This window comes from Trachypithecus francoisi, unplaced genomic scaffold, assembly GCF_009764315.1.
Source record: "Trachypithecus francoisi isolate TF-2019V2 unplaced genomic scaffold, Tfra_2.0 Lachesis_group6, whole genome shotgun sequence".
NCBI lineage: Eukaryota > Metazoa > Chordata > Mammalia > Primates > Cercopithecidae > Trachypithecus > Trachypithecus francoisi.
In genome coordinates this window covers 28,311,425-28,333,457 of record NW_022681471.1, presented here as the reverse complement: position 1 = coordinate 28,333,457, position 22,033 = coordinate 28,311,425, and the positions used below count along the sequence as shown (strand labels likewise).

The following is a 22,033-nucleotide window of genomic DNA, read 5'->3' as shown; positions in this document are numbered from 1 at the left end:
CAGGGAGACATATCTCCTCCCTTGGGCCAGGGCTTTGGGGCAGTGGCTGACTTGGAACTGCTCGGCAACTTAAGCATGTGCCAGACATCTGCAAAGCGAAGGCACAGGGAGATGGCTTAAACAGTTTTTGTTCATTTTGTTTTGTTTTCGCTTTGATAGTTTAATAATGAGGGCTCTCTCCTCTGCGCAGAGCAGGAGAGGGACAAGGGCAGTGTTCTTTGCCAGAAAAATCCCTCTGGCTGCTCTGTGGAGCCTGCATTAGAGGGAGAGCAAGAGTGAAGGTTGGGGCAGGAAGGAGGCTGGACAACAGTACTGATGAGCCCAAGACAAGAAGGCAGAGTGCGTAACTATCTAGGAAGGAGAATGGATGGGACTCAGAGAAGGAGTGCATGTGGGGAGCAATGGAGAGAGTCGGTGGGATCACAAAGAAAGAGGAGACAAAGTGAGGGTCTGGAGCAGAGTTGTGGAGAACCCCAATATTTAAGAGTTGAGCAGAGGATGAGGTGCCCACAAAACAGATGGAGAAGGAATAGCCCAGGAGGTAGCAATCTAGAGGAGGGACAGGAGATTGTGTCCCACAGTGTCTTTTGCCACAGAGTCAGGAGATACTTGGAGGAGTTCTTCCCTGCCAGGGCTGGTTGGCATGCCCTACCAGGTGTGGCCAGAAATGGTCAGCATGACCCCCAGATTTCCCACAGCCCATGCTGCTGGACCCACACAGTCTGGAAGCTGTTCCGGGAGCTCCCTCAGTCCCCGCCCAAGCTTGTTCCAGCCTCTGAAGCTATCACCATGGCAATGGCAGGTATGTCAAACAACCTCAGAGATGCTCATCTGGTGCTCTCTGTGGGACTATGGCACCAAGATAGTAATGAGGGCACTTGCGGGAAAGGAACCAGCATCGCTGAGTCCCTGCTTGGACCCTGGAGACAGCAGACCATGGAGACAAAAAGTTCCAGGCAACACAAACAAAGCCAGAGCCATTCGCACCAGAGTTTCAGGGCTGGCCTCCTGGAAAAGCTGGTGTTGAAGCTGAAGCTGGCAGATCAAAAGGGCTGTAATCCAGGGCCAGGCCAGTGCTGGGGGCAGAGCATATGTTCACACCCTCTCTAAGGTTCTGCCACAAAGACAGATTCCCCCCACCCTATGACCCTGCTCCTTCTGTACCAGGAAACAGACCCGTCCCTGAGCCTGACTGCCTGCATACCCTCCTCTTTGTCAGAAACTGCCCCTCAGGCTGCTTGCGGGAAATAAGGCAGTTGGACTGGTGGGTCTCATGTATACACCCTCTCCAGGAAACCTCAAGTCCCAAGGCTCCAGATACCATCGCGTCAAATCAGCTCCTCCTCAAAGTTACCCACCTCTGAAAGGGGCCTACCCTCTTCCCAGTCACTCAAGCTGGAAGCCTGGTGTCAACCATAACTCCTTGTTTCCTTTATCACATCCAAGCAGCCTCTGTCCTGAGTTGATTGCCCCCACAAAAAGCGTCAAAGTTCTGTCCACCCATTGCCCTCCATCCCCAAGGCCCTGGACTGGTCTCAAGCCTTCAACATGGCTCTCCAGGCCTGCTGCAGTGGACTCCAGATGGCCCAGCGTTCACTGGGGTCTGGACTGGAGGGGGCACATGAGCACCAGAGTTTACATTGCAGGTAAAGCTCTCAGGGGGATGTATCCATCCCCATATCATGACAGCAGAGAAAAAAGCTAAGGGTGGAGCTCTGGGGAACTGCAACCATGAAAGATAGCTGAGGGGCTGAGTGAGTGAAGGGGAATGAGGCTGGGAGTATGAGAAACGTGAAGGAGTTCCCAGGGAAGGCAGACTTTCAGGAAGGGAGCTGTCTGCAAGGCCAATGCCCCGCTCCCATATCAGGTAGATAAGTGCTCTGTGCCAGATACTCCTTGCCCTTAAGATGAGAGCTGGAGCGGGCACTGGGTGGAACAATAGGGGCCTCTCTGGGGAACCTTATCAAGAGTAGCGTCAAGGAGTGGTGGTGAAAGAGAGCTTGTTTCACAAAGTTTCAAGCGAGGAGTAGGAGGGGACAGACAAGAGATAGAGCACATAGCTCAGTCTTTCTAAGAGACTGACCAAGAAAAAGAGGAAAGATAGAGTGGGAACTGGAGGAGGGTGTGGGGCTGACAAAGGCTCTCTGTCTTGCTGTTGCTGTTATTATTCTATGTCAAGAAGATAATAAAGCAAGCTGAAAGGTTTTGAGGAGGAATTCAGCAGATAATAAAAATATGTATGCTTGTGAGCAACTCCAGTTGAGGCTGGAGCCCATGAAAGATGGGTGGAATGGGAAGGTTCAGGTACCAGAGGAAGTGACAGGAGACAGATCCAGGACAATGGGAAGGGGCTGCTGAGAAACAGGCCACGAGACAGTTGAAGGGATTCACTCTTGCAAAACCCCAGTGTTCTAAGTGAAATGGGAAGGATGCGGGGGGTTTCATCTTCAGAGACACCAGGCAGCAGTAGGTGCAGACTTTGGAGGAGGCCAGAACATTTGCAATAGCTGCTGCAAAGAGAGACAGGGGATACCAAACAAGTGTGAGGACAAGAAAAGGCTTGGCAAGGAAGACAACAGACCATGTACCTACCAAAGAGAACAGAGATGGGCAACAGATCTTAGATGAGCAGTGGGATTCTCAAGGAGGGTGGTTTAACAGCCTAGAATAAGGCATGATTATTTGATAAAAAGTCCAAACACAGTCAAGGTGGAGTTGCAGGCTTCTTTTCTCCTTATCCACAAGCTGAGCAGCCAGCCCAAGACTTTAAAGAAAAACCAGCCTGGTCAAGGAGTTTATTGAAAGAGTTTTGAGGAAAATTCCTTCCTCTAGAAGTCAAGTCAGAGAGAGAAGGAACAAGTTCATCATATAGCCAAGATTAGAAGTTTCAGTTCATGGCCCATTCATTCACTCATCTATCTCATACACATACCCAAGACACCTACTATGTGCCGGGTCCTCTGCTGGGTGCTGAGTTAGAAAGAAGAGTCTGGCAGTCTCGATCTCAGTGGTGCTCCCAGAGTAAGAGACAGATAGGAACACGATTTATCGCAAGTCTGTTCATGTTCTATTCTGTTTCTGAGCAGCGTCTAACAGTTTATCCACTCCATCTTTCTTGAAATAATGGATTCTACTCCCCTCGTTCTCCTCCTACCTCACTGGCCACTTCTCAATGTTCTTTGAAGAGGCCTCCTCCTCTTCCCCAACTCTAAATGTCGGAGTGTCCCAAACTCAGTCCTTCAATGGACTTCTTGTCTTTTCTCTCTTCATCACCTCCTTCTCCAGTCTCATGGCTTTAAATACATCTGTATGTTGATGACTTGCAAACTCTTAAAACCAGTTCAACCTATCCATGGACAGTAATTTACCTTCCTCACATAACCACTTGGATTTTGAATAGGCATCTCAGGTTCTGTATGTCCAAAAGTGAGTTATCTTCCCCTCAAAAGCTTATCCTTCCATAATCATCTGCATCTCAGTAAAGGCAAAGCCATATAACTGGGAGCCATACTCCCAGTTACTCCGGTCACAAACCTTAGCATCATCCTTGACTCCTCTTTTTTTCATACCCCATGGACTCTACATATATGCAAATCATATGGGCTCTACCTTAAAAACATACCTCTTATCCAATCACTTTATCTCCACCATTACCACGTTAATCAAAGCTACCATCTTTTCTCAGTGCCTGGAACATAGTAGGTGTTCAATAAATAAGTTTTAAATGAGTAGTCTATGCATGGTACCTGCATTTTTCCCAGTCCATTACTCCCTCTCTTTTTACTTTCATTGTACAGCATAGGATTCTGCTGTATCAATTATTTGATTTTAAAGGAACATGCCACCCTTTTCCTCTTAGCCAACATGGGGTAACAGGGATCATATTTTTCCTCCGGAATGAAATAACCAAACATATAAAAAATATACGACACAACAGTTTTCAAGACTAAAAACATTAGACAACAAAAGACAGCCATCCCTAAGAGACAGGAGCCAAATGTGAATCCTGTGACTGCCCCAGATTACTCCTTTGTGAGAGTTTCCAGGCCATGGCACAGAGGAGAATGCAGGTGGAACCTGATGGATGACTTCCTGGGTTAAGGACAGAGAAGAGAATGAAAGGAGACCAAAGCAGCTAAAGTTTGCAGAACAGAGTACTGCAGAGGAGAGAGCTGCACAGAGAGAGCTCTGGAGACCTGCAAAGAGTCTTTCCCAAGTATCCATCTGAGTGCTTATTTGCATACACCAATGAGGTGGTTATCCATGACTTAGGAAAGAACCATCCCCCCAAATTAGACATTACAGTTCCCAGCTCTCACACATGGCCTGGAATAGTGCCTCATGCCACCAGTCAAACTGGAAACCTAGTGGTTCATGGGCTATTGGGTAGAGTACCTAGAAGGGGCTTGCCTCACTCATGAGGAATAACTGTTCCTTTCACTGAGCATGGTTCTAGTCCTACTGAAAAATCTTAAAAGCAAAACCCAAAAGGATCAAACTCTTTCCATTAACTTAACTTCACACCAGAACAAGGTTCAAGAATGTTTCTAGAAGTACAAAACCGCACAGCACCCAACAAAGTAAAAATCACAATGTGGCATCCACTCAGAAATTATCAGCCATGCAAATGAATTCCCAATAATGAGGAGGCAACAATTTATCAATTGAAGTAAACCCATAATTGACACAGATGTACAATTAGTACACAAGAATATGAAAACAGCTAATACGACTGTATTCTATATGTTCAAAAAGTTAAGTAGGGCCATGAAATATATAAAAAGACCCAACTCAAATTTCTAAAGATGAAAACTACAATTTTTGAGATGAAAATTACACTATGTGGGATTCACAGAAGATCAGATATTGCAGAAGAAGGAATTAGTGCACGTACAGACAAACTGATTTTAAAATGAATTTACAGTATTTATTTAGACAATGAAACTATCCACAGTGTAGCACAGAAAGAAAAGACAATCAGAAAACAACAATAGCAGCAACAGCAACAATAAAAAGCAAAGTGTCAGTGGAAACTACACCAAGGCATATGAGTATCAAAGTGCCCACATCCACTGATAATAGGGAAATCGTAACAGTTGCCCGAGAAAGAAGACGCATTATGCACTGAATCACAAAAGTGTGGATGGCATCTAATATCCACTAACAAAGGTACAGGTGACAACAAGACCTCTCTGCTGAGCTTCAAGCTTTCCTTCCAACTTCCAACTGGACATTACTCTCTGGGTGCCCTTGGAAAGCTGCAGCTCATCTTGCCTCAAGTCACACTATTCATCGCCACCATCAGCCCTTTGACAGATAGACATTTGTGACTGACTGGGCCTTCAGACCCTCAACTGCTGGCTTTCAGGGTGGCTTGGCGTTCTAAATTCTCCCTGAAGAGCATGCCCAGGCTCCTTCTCCCTGTCCACAGCTTTCTGCCAAGTTTCTCAGGTCCTGGGGTGAAGCCTGTGTTCAGACTATGCCACCCTTCTTGCCAATACTGCCTGCACTAGAGTATGTACTGCCTGAGGGCAGGCATCAGTGTCTGTGTTCTTGTCCATTACATTCCTGCACCGCACTGAGGCTGGCTCCTGAAAAGCATTGCATATATGTTGGTGGAAAGAAGGAAGAGAGGGAGAGAGAGAGGGAAAAAGACATAAAGGCTAGATCTTGGTGAAGTTCTGAGGAATCTCAGAAGACAGAGCTCAGAAAAGGGAAGTGCTGAGCCTGAAGCAGTGAGCAGGGGAGAACAGATGCAGGGGGTCTTCCTGGGGAGTGGGATTGGTGAGGGAGTGGCTTATGAAACCGGTTTCTCCAAGTAACCAGACGTCCCAGCTTCTTATACAGCCCAGCCCATCCTTGACAGAAAAGCAGAAGAAGCTCGATAAGGACTTAAATGATTCAATCAATATAATTAGAATACTTGATCTAGTTAAAAGAGAAAAAATTACATTACCTCAATTGGTATAGAAAAAATATTGAACAAAATTCAGAACCTATTTACTTTTTAAATATCTTATGAAATCAGAAATAGAAAGGACCTTCTTTCTATTCCTAATATATACATAGAAATACATATAATATATAAATATAAATATATATTATATATACATTATAATCTATTTCAATATTAAGAAATTGTTTTCTTTTTTCATGGGATTAGGAATTTTAGGTAGGGCATGATGGCTCACGCCTCCAATCCCAGCACTTTGGGAGGCTGGGGCAAGTGGATCACTTGAGGCCAGCAGTTCGAGACCAGCCTGGCCAATGTGGCAAAACCCCATCTCTACTAAAAATACAAAAATTAGCTGGGCGTGGTGGCAGGCGTCTGTAATCCCAGCTACTCGGGAGGCTAAGGCACGAGAATCACTTGAACGTGGGAGGTGGAGGTTGCAGTGAGCTGAGATCGCGTCACTGCACTCCAGCCTGGGAGACAGAGTAAGACTCTCTCTCCAAAAGAAAAACAAATTTTTAAAGTAAAATTTAAAAAAGGAATTTTAAAAAGTAAGTAAATTGTCACCATTTCTAAACAGTACTGTGCTGGATTTCTTAGCCAGTGCAATAAGCAAGAAAAATAAATGAAGTGCATAGGTACTGGGAATTAAAAGAAATGTTTTAAATAGACTATGGTTAATAATTCATAGCATATTTCAAAACTGCTAAAAGAGAAGATTTGAAATAGTCCCAACACAAGAAATGATAAATGTGTGAGATTATGAGTATCCCCAGATTTGATTATTACACATTGTATGCATGCACCAAAATGTCACATGTACCACATATTTATAATCTCTATGTATCAACAAAAAAATTTAATGTAAACAACGAAACTGTGATGATGAAACTGTAGGAAACATTTTATATGATATTGAGTTAGAAAGACAATACCATGAAAGAAAACATTGAACATAAATTCACATTAACCCAACATTTAAGAGAATACAATAAACTGAAAAAAAAATTGACAGAGAAAGAAAAAGATTTTTTTATAAACAGAGATCTTACAAATCAATATATTGAAAAAATAAAAACAGTAAAATCACAAAAACACAGATGCAAGGATACTAGTCACAGTAACATATATTTTAATGAATTAATCAATTAACCGAGTGAACCAAGACCATAGGGTGGAATACAATGCAGCTCTTAAAATGGTATTGCTATTGTAAAAGACTACTTCTTGTCAGGGGGAAAGCAGGTTTCAAAATGGAAAGTTCTGTTATGTTAATAACGTAGTCCATACATGCATGTGTGATATATATTCACACACAGATACATAAACTCACAAGATCAAGACTTTATTTCTCAATTCTGAGGGTGTGGGGAAATTGTTTTCCTTTGTGTATTTTTTATAGTGTCCAATATTCTGTATTGTAGTATGTGATGTCTGTAATTGGGAAGAGAGGTTATAGGGCTATATAATAAAATAAAATAAAATATTACTTTAAAACAACAGCAGCAACAAAAATCCTACCCATTTTGGTTTCAGGTTCAAGTTAATACCAGGTCAAGCCAAAGTTTTTCCACTGATACTGGGAAGGGATCTTTTTCATGGTTGACAGCCTAGAGATACTACACGTCTTAGCTAGAAACTAGTCCCCCAGATAGTCAATATCTGTTATGTTTTAATATCAGATATTTTCCAGTGCAGTGGCAAAAGTCTTGGGTGGCAGGCAGAGAACAGTACAGGGGAGAATCATAGACATCATGGCGGGGAGGGCAGTAGGGCAGGCAGGCAGAGAAGCAGGGAGGTATGTGGGTGAGCAGCAATAGCGAAGTCCCAGAGGAAGCAGTGGGTATCCCTGACAGGAAGCTGGAATCTGGTGATTCAGGGGCAGGTTCTCATTCATGGAGCAGCTACCTTGTGCTAAGTACTTGACATAAGTTAATTCATTTAATCCTCATGACAACCTGACAAAGTTGACACTACTAAGAGTAGTGTCCCCATTGCACAGATTCATACCTAAGCAATTTGGCTCCAAAAGCACACTCAGTCACAGGGCCAGTTTAGAAGGCAAAAGGAGCCAGGAAGTGCACAAGTACTAAAAAGAGAGGTATGGTCAGAACTGCACTGGAAGCAGCAGGCTCCTGGACTGACTTTTGAGTGTGAAACTGAAGCTGCCGTGACCCCTGTGCCCAGGCTCAGGAGGGACAGTGGGAGGGGGCCCCGCTGTGATAAGGTGAGCTGCAGGAGCTGGAGGTGGAGAGCATGCCCGGCACTCACTAGGCAGGTAGTAGGCCTTTGAGTCTGAGTCGCTTCAGCCTCCCTGAGTTCAGGCTCCAGCACAGCAGCTTCATGAACTAGGTCCTTGAGAACTACTTGTTGAATGAATAAAATCTTCATAAGGATACACAAGAGGCAGGGCTTTGCCCAAGAGGCTTGGCAGGCCAGCGTGGTTGATCACTACCTTAACAGGGGGCTACAATCTCTAGTGTGGACACCACTATGCCCAACTTACCATGGTTGGGCTGCTTTGCCAAGGGAGGCTTCGTCTCTTTACAGACAAAGATGGGGCTGGGGGAATATACCTGGCATCAGCCACACACAGTCCATACCCCAGGGGAGGCTCCTCCTAGAAGGCCACCCAAGACAGGCTGAATCCTAGTGATTGTAGCTCATCTCCCTAAATGCTCCTGTCCTCACTGAGAAGCCCCTCCTGAGCTCCACATCTTCAGGTGCCCATGGGCCATCTCCCTCTCCTAGAGGAAGACACTGGGCCCCTGGAACGAATGTGTTCAAACTAACATGAACTTCTGTCCCTCCACCCCAGTTCCTCTGTCCCCAGCGCCTTATCCGGAGAAAGGCACATCTTGCCCCACATGTGCTTAATTCAGAAACCTAGGAGTCATCCTTGATACCTCACACACGCTCCCCAGATCGTATTTATTATTCTGCTGGAATCTCTCTCCAGCATCTTCTTCTCCATCCATTCTGACTGCTGCTACCCTGGGCCTTTCCCAGACTCTGTCACAGTCTCACTGTTTCTCTGTCTTCAGATCCCAGCTCTTCCTTTCCTTTACCTTCCACACCACCAGGGTGAGTTCCATAGGACTCCACCTGGTCCTGTCTGTTGCTCCTCTGAAAACCCATGGAAGAAGACCTCACTCTAGAAATAAACTTTATGTGACAAGTACTCATCTAATTTTTTTAGTCATTAATCTGCAGAGCTGAGCCCAATGGTAAGCACGTAATAAGTGCTTGATGCATATTTGGCAAGTGAATGAATGAATGAATGAATGAATTCCCAGAACTTGCTCTGTACTCTCCCAAATCTACCTTGTTTCATGTTCACTTTTCCCCGACTTTATTTGTATCATAGATTTATCATATCCTGACAATGAACTACAGATTTTTTTGTTCCCTGCTGCATGCCAGGATTAGGGATCATGTCCGTATTTGTTGGATGAATGAAAGGATCATCTAAATAATACAGTCCAAACTCTGCACTCGGGCTTTCAAACTCCTTCAGGATGTCACTAGACCCATCTCTGCAGCCTCATCTCCTATGGGGCCATTTTGTGTTGGAGCTTAGTGGGGGTGTGGCCAGGGCTGGTCTTGGCAGTTTCGTGGCCACCAGGACACCTGCAGACCAACCAGATACATATTCTGTCTGCCACATGCATGTGTCCAGTCCAAGCACTAGTGTCCCTCCCTCTGGAGAAGGTGGTCACTGATGAGTGGTACTAAGGAGCAGTTGGAGGGGGCCCAGCTATGAAGAGAGAGGGGCCCAGGGACCCAGCTACTGGCAGGATGTCTAGAGATGAGGCTGCTCCAATACTAGCTGCCTCCTATGGCCACAGTCTCACATAGACGGAGCCTACACTTGCCACCCTGAGCTCAAGCTGAGATGGATGCAAGCTCAGCCGGAGGGCCCAAATGGGGTGCCAGGCCTGAAGCAGCCCTGGAAGCCTATCTCTGCCCCAGGCCTGTTGCCTGGCTCCAGAATCTTCCCTCAGCCAGAAGCTCCAAGGGCTTCACCCCGCATGCATTTCCCCAAATGGCAGAGTGGCCTGAAGTGGGTGCTCCCCTCTAAGGATCTCCAGAAGAAGTCAGGGTGCAGTTCAAACAGTCAAAAGCAAAGGCTGCAATCCCAGCATGGTTCCTGAGAGAAGGCCACATAACTCATGCCCCTACCTCCACTGCTACTCATATGCAGAGACCCATAGGCTCCAAGTGAACACTGCCCGTGTTCTGAGGCTGGGGGGTCCAGAAATGCGCAGAGTCAGGCAGGCAGTGAAGGCCCATGGGTTCCCCTCTTCCTCCCACTGAAGCTTGCCTGTCTGGCAGGCCCTAAGTCCCTCTGCTCCAAATCTTCTCCAGCAACCTTCCCTGCCACTCTCCTAGGAAAGGACAAAGTCCCAGCTGCTTCAGGACAAACTTTGTGTGGCACTCAGTGCCTCCACCCTCCTAGAGCCCCAAATAATTTATTTGACTCCTTTAACAAGGGATAACGTTTCCCAACACAGCCACTTTCCTCAGCTCCCTCGGCAGACCATGCACATGAAGACCCATGTCAAGCCAGGTTCTAGGGCCTACACACTTTTCACGGACTCCAGCTCTGTACCCCCATGGAGGCAACTGGCCTGTGGTCACAGAAAGGTATCAGCCCAAGATCAGCCCCTTTCCTCACCAATCAGATGGCTTCAGAGGCAGGGGATCTCCTGACCAGTCAGCATCTGTTGGTCCTTCTGCACAACCTCCAGTCAGAGACAAACCACTGGGTACTCATCAGCATCTGGAGCTAAGAGAGATCTCCTGCCATTCCTGCCCCTCAGGCCAGCGGGGCCCTTGAGCCCCTGACAAATTAGCTGCAGCCTCCAGGTCAGAAAGCTGCCCCACCCTGCCTGAGGCCAACAGGGGAAGCTGGCAGAGGCCGAGAAGAGCTCATACCCATAGCTAAGGCAAACTCAAGATGCTGCTCCAGGGTGTCACCTGCCCACTGGAGAAGCTGGCCTGTCTGTGGGCCCTGTATGCCCCAGGCTGTTGGCAGGCGAGGGCTGGATGCTGGGCTGCCTGGCTGTGGAAGCTGCTTGCCTGCCCAGATCCAGGAGCCAGCCCCTCCCAAGCTCCCTGAGGAGCTCTCCCTCGTACGGAGCATGCTCAGAGCTTTGTGTCTGGGGATTCAACCCCACCAGCTCACAGCCCTGGTGTACTTGCCTCCAGGTCTTGGCACAATCTCAGCCAGTCCACCTGACTGACCTGAGGTCAAGCCAGGGAGAAATCTGAGAGAAGAGGTACCTGGGGTAGGGCTGGCCTGAGGGGGAAAATCCATACCTTCTCTGCCAGGTCCCCTGGACTTGGCCTCCAAGAAGGATTGGGGTTAGGGAAGGGAAACAAGGCAAGACCCTTGGGACAGTGAGCTTTGGGCTCCTTTCCAAGAAGCCAGGATTTCAGGCTGCTCCTGGGTACACCAGAGTCCCCTCCATGCACCCTCATGTACCCCTCCTCACATGCCCACCTTCCTCTTCCCACCTTCCACCAGCTGCCAGGAAGCCAGCCTGTGACAAAAGAACTGGAATATTGAGTTTCAGCTTTTGCCCAGGACTGGCGGAGGACCAGGGGCCCACTTGGCAGGGCAGGAAACTACATAAATGGAGGATTAAAGCTTTGCCCACCTGCGCAGCCAGCTGGGAAGACAAGCCACTTCCTCAGGGGGCTGCTAGGAGTGGCTTAAATGACATCCTGCATGCAAAGCCTGGGGTACATACAGGTGCGCATAATCTGCATGGAACAGCATAGAGAGTTTGCAAGGATACGCACCAACCAAACCATGGGAAATACTTCGGTGGAGGGACTTGGCACTTGGGGTGCAAGGGACTGTGTTAGCTAGGCCTGGAATGTTTGCCTTTTTGGGGAGAATGTGTTCATGAACAACTTGTGTAATTAAACATTTTTAAGAAACAACGTGTATGGCACAGAGTAGATGTGCCATAGGAAGCAATGAATAGAACTGACTTCCTTTGGTAGGGAAAGGTTTTCAACAGAAGGCATGCCCTAAAGGCCAGGAGGGGAAGACCAGGGCTAGAATCAATCTCTGGGGGCCCTAATCAGAGGCCATCCTGCCAGTCCTTTACTTGTTCCAGGAGTGCAGAAGACAATGCAGGTTACCTTGTGCCCTCAAGAAGCTACTGATCCAGTGGAGGACTGATGTGTACCCCTCTCATACTAAGCCTGGGCAGCCCCTGGGAAGCTTCACAGACTACAGATAAACAGCGTGCCAGGAGAATCCCCTCCCCCACCCCCAAGTAAGAATGAGTTCCTTCCTCATTCATTCACCCACAGCATCCTGCTTTGCCATGGAGAAGTTCATGGCTTGCTGAAGGAAGGGGTGGGCTCAGGGTGGAGGGTTGGGCAAGGCAAGGACAGGTTGGCAGAGAAATGCAATCAGATGAGCAAATGCTCCAGGTGGGTCAGAGCCAGAGGGCCAGGCAGGAGGTGCCAACTTGCCTCCTGGCACTCTGCCCCCTGAGCCTCTTTGGGTCTCCCAGGGGCTCAGGAATCACAGATGTGCCAGCCCCCACAATATGGTCCCCATGCCCCTTAAGGAACATTGCAGAGGGGCCCAGCCTGGGCAGCTCTGACTCCAGGTCCTCTCAGGAGCTTCCTGAGGTCTTCTAGGTGGGGCAGGGAGTTCTAGAGATAGAGCAAGAATGCCCATCTAGGAACTGGCCCCCAGCCCTGCTGGGAACCAGCCAAGTGGTCACACAGAAAGGCAGGGTGGAGGCCCAGTCAAGGGCTCCTTATGAGCTCATCTGGCTCAGGAGACATTCCTCCAGGGCACTGCCATGCTGTTTGTTTGCAACTCAGCTAAATTGCTCCCAAGGGTGAACCTTTGTTTCACAACATATTTTCAGCCAGACTTTTTCTGCAACTATGTCCATGTCTGTGCAGGCTCACAAACACTTAGGTCCCAAAGGGCAGACCCAGCCCTTCCCGGTTGCAGTCTCCTCTTCCTCTGAGCTTCCTGTGAGGCCTGACTGGGGCAGGAGAAAGGGGCAGCCCAGGGTAGACAGTGTGAAGGCTGGACTCGTGGCAGTGGGAGCCCTGGGCTGACGGCAAGAAGCTGCACGTGCTGCCCCTGCTCCATCTCCCTGGTTCCCTTAATATTCCTCTGTATCTTGGGTCCTGGTCTGTCCTGAGGCTGAAGGAAGAGGAGGGGCAGCCTGCAAGGAGGTCCCCCTGTCTTCCATCTAACCCATGGGTGACTCCTGGGGCCCCAGGGCCCATTTGCAGAGGACACGGAACACCCCTGGTACTCCCTGGCCCTCTTGGCTCTCCTGGCCAGAAGTACTCATATCTGGGTGCTGCTGTTTCCCCATTCTGCATAGGGGCTTCCTGTAGCACTTGATTACCTCTGTGCTCTGGGACCAGAGAGAGAATCTCCCAACTGTTTCTTTCCTAGGTGTCCTTTTCTGTGCTTTGAGCAGGGCCCAGGCTCCAGGGGCCACATGCCTGGTGTCCTACAGGGCTGACAGGAGGCCCTGCATCCTCATCTTACAAGTATTGCAAATCCTAGAGTGTCAGGGGTGGAAGAACCCCCTCATTGTATAGGAACCCATGAGGACCAGAGAGAAAGAGGGGGAGCAGGGGCAGAGCAGGCTCTGGGACTCAGTCTTCTCTCTCTCCCTCTACTCTAACTTCCCTCCCTCTGCCACTCTGTGTCTCTGACTTTATCTCTCTCTCTGCCTCTCCCTTCCTCCATCCTTTCTTCTCTCCTCGCCCCTCCTCCTCTCCCTGTCTCTTCACTGTCTCTCTCTCTCACATACAGAGGCACACACATTCATTTCATACCTGGTGACTAACACACTCCCCAATCTTTATAGATGGAGAATCCTTGACAGATTTGGGGGATTAGGGAAGGTGCACTTAGCAACTAAAGACAGTGGAAAGTTCTGGGTCAGAGACATGTGTGTTGATCCCTTGGTCCCAGGGAAAGGGGTTGCAGCTCTTCTGTAAGCCTCCTGCAGCCAGGCACATCTGCACTGTGGTCAGGCCCCCATATGGCAGGCAACATTCTCCACCTCTCAGGCTCAGCCCCACTGGACGACCCGGCTATTCACCCTGCCTGAGGTGTGCTTCATGGGCTGTGGACCCAGAGTGTGTGGTGGGTAGGGTGCGGGGTATGTGTAGCTCCTGTTCAGCCTGCAGAGCTGAGGCAGGACCTCATCTCCAGTGAGTCTGTCTGCAGGAGGCAGGTCAAACCCTAGCGCAGGACTCAGGAAAACTCACACCAGAGAACTCACACCCAGGCCCTGTCTCGCTGGATGACCCAGGTACATGATTCCTCCCTCTGGAATTCAATTTCCTCTTGTGCAAATGAGAATGTTTCTGGTCCCTTGCAGGAGATTTCCTCTGATTGCATCCCTGCAACACAGTCCAGACATGCTCCCAGAACCACACACCCACAAGCACCCATTTGCATGAGCCCAACAGGAAGAACTTTGCAAAGCTGGGGCTGGGGACAGTGAGGCGGGGAAGGTGAAAGGGAGGAGGAAACCAGGGCCCCTGGGGCAATGGCAGAGGCTCAGTCCCAGCCACAAGGTCTTTGTGAAGAGGAGCTGTTGTTCCTCAGTGCACCCCAATCCCACTGTTGCCCCAAATGAGTGCTGGACACAAGAACCTCAGCCACAGAGTTTTGCTGCTATGGCGGAACTTTTATTGAGCATGATGTTTGCGCAGAGCGCAGTGCACGAGGTGGAAACAAACAAGGAAGGAAAACAAAGCCACACCCCTGCCCACAGAGGATGGAACAGAAGGGCCGCTGAGGCCAGGACGGCAAGGTTGCCACTAGGTATTACTGTGGCGTCCAGATGCCGCCATGCTCTTCACCCTTCAAAGGGTGGCATCTCAGCCCATGCAGTCCTCCTCCACCTTCGCAGCAGCCAGGACCTCACAATGCAGTGACCTGGCCTCCCCAGGTAGGAGGCCTAACCAGTGTTGAAAATGACCCTGACGCTGCCTGAGGGCTGTTGGGAGATAAAAGGGGGATGGGCAATGGCGGCCCGGGGAAAGAGGAAAGAAAGAAGGGGAAGCAGGGAGGGCTCCAATACGGAGGCCGCGCGGGGGCGATCACTGGTTCATCCACAGCCACAGGTTGGCAATGCTGGCTGACACCAGCACGGCGATGATCAGGGTCTCCCTCTGGCGCCAGGTGGCGCCCTGGTCCTCCAGGGCGCGCAGACGCCGGTTGACTGCATATAGCTGCAGAGGAGCCAAAGGCAGGACTGCTGAGCGAGGCTCTTCTCCAGAAGCCCACAGCTCAGCCATCGGAAAAGCATAAAGTTAAAGCAAGAAGGGGCTTGACTGCCCTTTGGCGGTGGAGCCGGGAGTGCCCCAGTGAGAAGCAGGGGGCTGGGCCAGGTCCGCCGGACCAAAGACTTGGCTGCTGCGTCTGCAGGCCCTACTTCTGCCTTCTCCCTTAATGCTCACTTCCATTCTCTGGAAGAGGCCAGCCCATTCCAGCTGCGCCGGGGAGCCAAGGAAGGAAGGGTCTCCTCCTGAGAAGGTCTGGGTTTGATTTGAACAAAGGCGACCCCTCTCTCAGACCTTTGGGTATCACTCTCTCTCTGGACATAGAACACTTATCCTTGTATGTTCCCTCTTCCTCCACCTTTTATCTGCCCCTATTCCCTGCCAGCATCTCAGGGACAGCAGTAGGTTTGAGATTGGACATCTATCTGGGTCAGAGCCATGGGGATGAGGAGGAAAAGGAAGGGAATCTGCCCCACCTCCAGCGCTAAAAGGAAAGATGATGACTGTAAGGGGCTACAAGACCCCAGCTGTTGAGCCCTGACTACTCCAAGGCATTGTGATTCTGCTTGCACCCACCAATTGGGTCCCTCCTCACCTGTCTTCTCATGACTTCCATCTCCAGTACATTGAGCTCTTCCAGGCTAGTCTGTGCCACTGCGTCTGTCCCTGGGTTGCTGGGAGAGAAAAAAGACAGAGGGTCAAAGCTGCTGGTGGTCCCCGGCAGGACCTGGCAGTGAGCACAAGAAGGCAGTGAGGTCAAGCAGGTAAGGTCGGGATCTTCTTGGACAGTGACTCTATGAGCCTCCAGTCCTCTCCCATGGTAAAGAGGGCCTAGGGCCTTGAGGACTGGGAGTCAGCCTGAGCTAGCCTGAGCCAGCCTGGCCCAGCCCAGCCCAGACCAACTCGGCTAGCCCACAGAGCACTGGGATGCCCCAAATGGGCAGGGAGCCAGGGTGCTCATGGTCTCTGACAGGGAGGCATTCCAGGCCCTCATGACTCCGTCCTGGCCAAGCTGCTCACCAGCCCCTCTGCCCCACTCTGGGCCCTGTCTGAGCAGCCAGGGCCCACAGACCCTCAGCTCTTACCGATCATAATGGAAACGCATGCCTTGGAAATTGCCAGGGTACTCCTGGAGATGGGCATCCCCATGGCCTGATTGTCTCAGCATTCTGGGCATTGGCAGCTGGGACCCCTGAAGAAAGGAATGATCAGTAAAGTAGCCTGCCCAGCCCCACATGAGTGGCTTCCCCAGTTTGCCCAGAACCAATGGTGCACCACATGGGGAGTCACATGGTGCCTGGCCTCTGGAATCAAGGGCTGGCAGCTTCAAGCCTCTGGGAAAGCTTGGGAACTCCACACAGGCTGCTGGCCACCACCCCACCTGCACCATGCTCCTCGGTAGCTCTTGGTCATCCAGGCAGGCTGTGGCAAAAGAAGAGCAGTGACAGGGGTCTCTGTCCTCTGCAAGAACTTTCACATGCAGGTATTAGCTGAGAGGCTGAGCAACCTACTGAAGGAGAACGTAACACCTTGATTGGCAGCCCAGGCCATTGAGGTCTGGCGAGGTGCCTTTACTTCCCAAGGATGCATGGTAAATGTCAGGGCTAAGGCTAGAACCCTGGCTACTGGGAAACCACCAACTCCTCTGGGTAAGCCCAGCCAGCCATCCCTGTGGCTTTCATTTTCATCCATCTGCCAACAACTCCCTAGTGTGTACATCTCTGCCCCAGAGCCCTTGGGCCAGGGCTATCTGATGCCTTTGAAGAGTCAGTGGAGGATAGAGGAACAGAGCGTGGCTTTTGGTGCCAGACCTGCCTGGGCTCAAATCATAGTTCTAGGTTTCCAGTTCAAGATGAAATATTTCACAAGCTGCTTATTTAACACACACCACATGCCAGGGACCATGCCATCCTCTAAGCCCTTACCAATACTAAGTGACTGATTCCTCATCACAACCCTGTGAAATGGTATCATTAACATCCCATTTTGAAAGTAGGGGAAACTGAAACACAGAGAGGTTAATAAACTTGTCCAAGTCACACAGCTAGTAAGTAGCAGAGCAGTAATTTGAACCCAGGACATTTCAGTCCAGAGGTTATACTCTTAACCATTACACTATGATGTCTCTCATATTTAACACTCGTTCCTGTTAAGGCTCCACTAAGTGCCACTGAAGATAATAAAACAGTATAAACCCATAAGAAGGAAGACAACATGAGAGGCATCAGCTAATGAAAGGATTCAATAGAATTCTGGAATCCAGGAAGTGTCCATGGAGAAACTAGGCCTCAGTGTGGATGGGAAGCAGATGGGACTCAGCTGACAAGGGAGGCCCCTGCCAGCAGCATCCAGAGAGGACTTAGACCTGCAAGGACAATGGCGGCATATCACAAGAAAGGAGAGGAGGGAGGAAAACAGGGCCTTAACTAATGATCTGTGTATGAAGCAGTCATCCACACTTCCCACTCTTGGTTGGCAGCCAGGCATTTACCCCCAAGCCAAAACCTGAATCAAATGAATAAGAAAGCTGGGGTGAAAGTGACACAAAATAAAACCCTCTTCATTCTGGCAGGGTTCAGGGTGCCCCACGAGACAGCCAGTTCCTTACCCGCTTACCCTGCTGAAGTAGAGCCTGCCATTTGAAAGGCCTGACCGAGGCGTGCAGAGTCCTGGGTTAGCTCTTCTATTTGCCTCATTCTTACAAAAAAATAGACAACCAAGGCTCACTTGTTACCTGAGAAAGATCTGCAGCCCTCTTCTGTTCTGAAGTGACAACATCAAACTGAAGGTGGATCGATTTCTGTGTAAAGGATTTTCATAGGAACTTTGCCACTGCACTCTGTTTGTTGCAATAATGCAACTAATCTCTCTCAAGAGGAGCACACAGATATTGGTGCAACATTTTTATGAACAGTAGTTCATGGTCACAATATTTTATTTTCTTAAGATACTTCAAAAATTGCATTAAAAAGATAATGGGAATTAGAGGGACCCCATAACTAGAATTTGATCAATGGTGTCTCTTAGAAAAATTTTCAGACCATTGCTTGATTTTCCTATAAATTGGAATCAGAAGGACAAAGAAAAATTTGAGAGATTTGAAGGCAAAAAATAAGGATGAATGGCTGATGGCTGGATTTTGTTTGTTTCAGATAACATAGTTTGCTGTTAACACACCAAGTCCCAACTTCTCTCTGTAATCATTTCAAAAAATGTCATTTTTATTTCCATGTAGTTTTAAAGGCACACTACTTTTTTTCCAAGTCAGCAGGATAGCGTTAACTTTTCTCACCTTTGCATATTATGATTCTCCTAGAGACAGTTGCATTAACTGTTTTATTCAAAAATAAAGGAATGAACGAATGAATGAATGAATAGAATAGAATAATTAGATTTCCTCATTCTAAATTTCTAAATTTAATTTATAAATTCAATATAATGTCTATATTTTCAGTCTACCTCTAGCCCTCATAGTCAACTTTAATTAAACCAGAGATTATATATCCTCTAGTCTCAGGGACATTGGTGGCTTGCAGGAGCCTGACTTCCTGGAGCAACTTGATTTGGCTTCTGTCTTTGGACACAAAAAGCCAACTCAATATTTGAATTATTTTTATTCCCAGGAAATCTCTAACCTGCAAGCTTTTTTCTCATTCTTTACTGGGGCTACCCAATAAATCATTTCAGCAATCAAGTCTCCCTCCCTCTCCAACCTTATTGTCCCCCCAATAACTTTCAAACTTTACTGTGGTAACAGTAAAACCACCATTTTCTAACGCTTTCCCTCATCCACCTGAATGTGGTGAAAAACACTGGCTACACAATGATAGGATTAATGATTCCCTAAAACAGTCAGGTCTCCCTCCTCTGCAAAATGGCTCAGTATCCTTTGCAACAATGTGGCCAGCATTTTTCTAGAAGATTCAACACCCACAATGAATGTACCTTAAAGAATTGACTACAGAACTGTGGGACTCACATGATTTCCTGGAGCAGTCAGTCAGACCTCCCTCCCTCTCCAATCTTGTTGCCTTTTCCCAGCAGCCTTTGCAACAGCATAACAACAATTTTTGTAAAACTTTCCCTTACCCACAGTGAATTTAGCTAGCTAAAATGATTGGCTACAGAACTGTGGGACTCACTTAATTCTCTAGAATAATCAGGCTTCCCTCCCCCTCCAAAATGACTGTGTTTTCCCAATATCATTTGCAACAGTATAGCCACTATTTGTTCTAGAACATTCCTTCACCCATGTCAAATGTAGCTTAAAAGGACTGGCTACAAAATGGTCAGATTCACTTTCCTGGATTTCTTTCTTCTTTCTTTCTCTTTATTTCTCTTTCTTTCTTTCTTTTCTTTTCTTTCTTTCTTTCCTTCCTTCCTTCCTTCCTTTTCCTTCCTTCCTCTCTCTCTCTCTCTCTCTCTCTTTCTCTTGCTCTGTTGCCCAGACTGGAGTACAGTTGCATCATCTCAGCTCACTGCAACCTCTGCTTGCTAGGTTCAAGCGATTCTCATGCCTCAGCCTCCTGAGTAGCTGTGATTACAGGCATGTGCCACCATGCCCAGCTAATTTTTGTATTTTTAGTAGAGACAGGGTTTCACCATGTTGGCCAGACTGTTCTCCAACTCCTGGCCTCAAGTGATCCGTCCACCTCTTCCTGCCAGAGTGCTGAGATTACAGGCATGAGCCACCATGCCAGGCCATTTGACTGGATTTTTTAACAGCCAGAAAGCATAGGAGCCTCACCTGAGTTATCGTGTGTATACACACACACGCACCACACACACAATTTTAAATACAGGAAAGCGTTATTTCACACAATGGATTTACAGAGTGAAATATTTATGTACTCCCCATGCAATATTTGTTTCAGGCATTCTGAACTCCCAAGGTTGCATCCCAAGCATAGGAAAGGATGACCCTGACCTTTCTGTCCTCATTTGCCAGCTTGGAACACAGGAGCTTCCTCCTCCTCACAAGTCAATGTCTAGCCCTGCCTGACCTGGTCAGGCTACAGCCCCTACAACCAGTACTCCCAACCCCAACCTGGCCACCATGTGCTGAGGACCCCATGCAGTACCATTTCTTGGATCGGGTGGCAGTCATATTCCAAACTCGTTTGGCTGAAGCAGAGCCAGCAGCTTTTTGTTCCAACTTCTGCCTCTTCTGGGAGGCACCCAGGGACCGAGATCCATGCTCCATCATTTCTAGAGAGAAGAACAGAGACCCCAGGAGCACCCATAGAAGTTGTACCAGGGCTTCTTGGGCACAAAACACACCAAAAAGAAGACAGAGTCCCCAGCTTTCTTGGGAATCACTCAGCACCCATTAACCACTGTCCACCAGCTGATCCCAGGTCTCAGTTTGTTCATCTGTTCAAAAGTTAAACAAGAATTTCCTGAGGGCTCAGCTCGAGACTAGGTTACTCTCCAGTAACCTAGAGAGCAATGACCAAGAACAAGATTCCAGCTATCAAGGAACTGACCATCTGTTTGTGTATAAGGGTGAATGACAGGTATAAAACAGAAGGTCTATCCTTGCAAATGCAGACAGAGAGATGCAGGCTCCATAAATGATCAAAACAGGGTAACATAGTGAAAGGAAAGGGCTCCTCCTAGAAAAGTAGGAGACAACAATTGAGGCAGGGACCTGAAAGAAATAAAGGACCCAGCCCTGGGAAATTGAGGGAAAGAGCATTCCAGACAGAGGAAACAGCAAATGCAAGGTCTTTGGGGAAGAAGCAGGCTTGGAGCGTTGTAAGAACAAACAGAAATGCAATGTGATCTGGATCCCTTTGTGTGCTATAGAAATGGTATTTTCTGTCTGTATCATAGCATGAAATGTTTTGAGGAGGCTGATACAACCTTATAGATCATGGAGTTTGGATTTTCCTCCAAATGGCAGGAAAATGAATTCGAGGGTTGGGAGAGAGAATTGATCTCTGGTCTCATAATTTGAGCCCTCTGAGTATTTTGCGACAGACACTGTGGTGGCTTGGACACGGGGAAGACAGAGGGACCACACATGTTGTTCCCATCCTCCTCCCTCCCGGGGCAAAATGCTCACATCATCTATCCCTTTTCTCCTAGATCCCTTACCATCAACCCACAAATCCTCAAAGCCCGCCCAACACACAGATGTGCAAACACTTCCATGCACACATGCACCTTTCCCAACACACACATGCACAGGTACAGACACGTATCTACACAGTTGGCTGTAGCCTAGGGGTGTTTTAGGGGATCCTCACCCGCTATCACCAGGTGCTCTTGGTTTTGCCCTTGGCGTCCATGATTCAGTTCTTCTGTCAGGGACATTTCCATCTCTGCCTTGGTGTTGGGAGGGCCTCCTGCCATCACAACCAGCTGTTCACTTGTAAGCTATGGCTAAGGATGTACAGGGTGCCAGGAACAGAGGAGTCACACTCAGAAAATCACCTCTTCCTGGAACAGAAGCTCAAGGAAAGTATAGTCAGACCTGGGGGTGGAGCAAGACTCCCTCTCTGGGCTGAGGCCTTGGACTCAGCACTTTCTGTTTCTATTGTATCTTGTTGGCTAGGTCTGTGGCCTTCGCCTCTGCTACTCTGTAAGCAACTTAGGAGAAGACATTCAATTCCATGCCTTTGACTGTGAGAACTGCTCTGGCTCGTGAATCTCCATATTTAGCCCATGGGGGGAAGGGTGGGGTCCACCCTCCATCATTTCTATGAAGAAACAGGGATTCGCACAGGGTCCAAGAGCCAGGCAGTGGCTACAGCAGAGCTAGGTCCTAGCAATCCA

At 48.5% G+C, this 22,033-nt stretch overlaps 1 protein-coding gene across 1 annotated transcript; it reads right to left on the bottom strand.

The window, feature by feature from the left end:
• Positions 1 to 14,634: 14,634 nt before the first annotated feature.
• FATE1 (fetal and adult testis expressed 1) lies at positions 14,635 to 21,740 on the bottom strand. The gene is made up of 7 exons (XM_033202016.1): positions 21,505 to 21,740; positions 20,335 to 20,461; positions 17,578 to 17,618; positions 16,635 to 16,675; positions 16,339 to 16,445; positions 15,849 to 15,927; positions 14,635 to 15,202 (listed from the first exon to the last, which is right to left on the bottom strand). Exons 1-7 carry the CDS (start codon positions 21,608 to 21,610, stop codon positions 15,071 to 15,073), a joined length of 633 nt encoding a protein of 210 aa, XP_033057907.1. The 5' UTR covers positions 21,611 to 21,740; the 3' UTR covers positions 14,635 to 15,070.
• Positions 21,741 to 22,033: the final 293 nt, after the last annotated feature.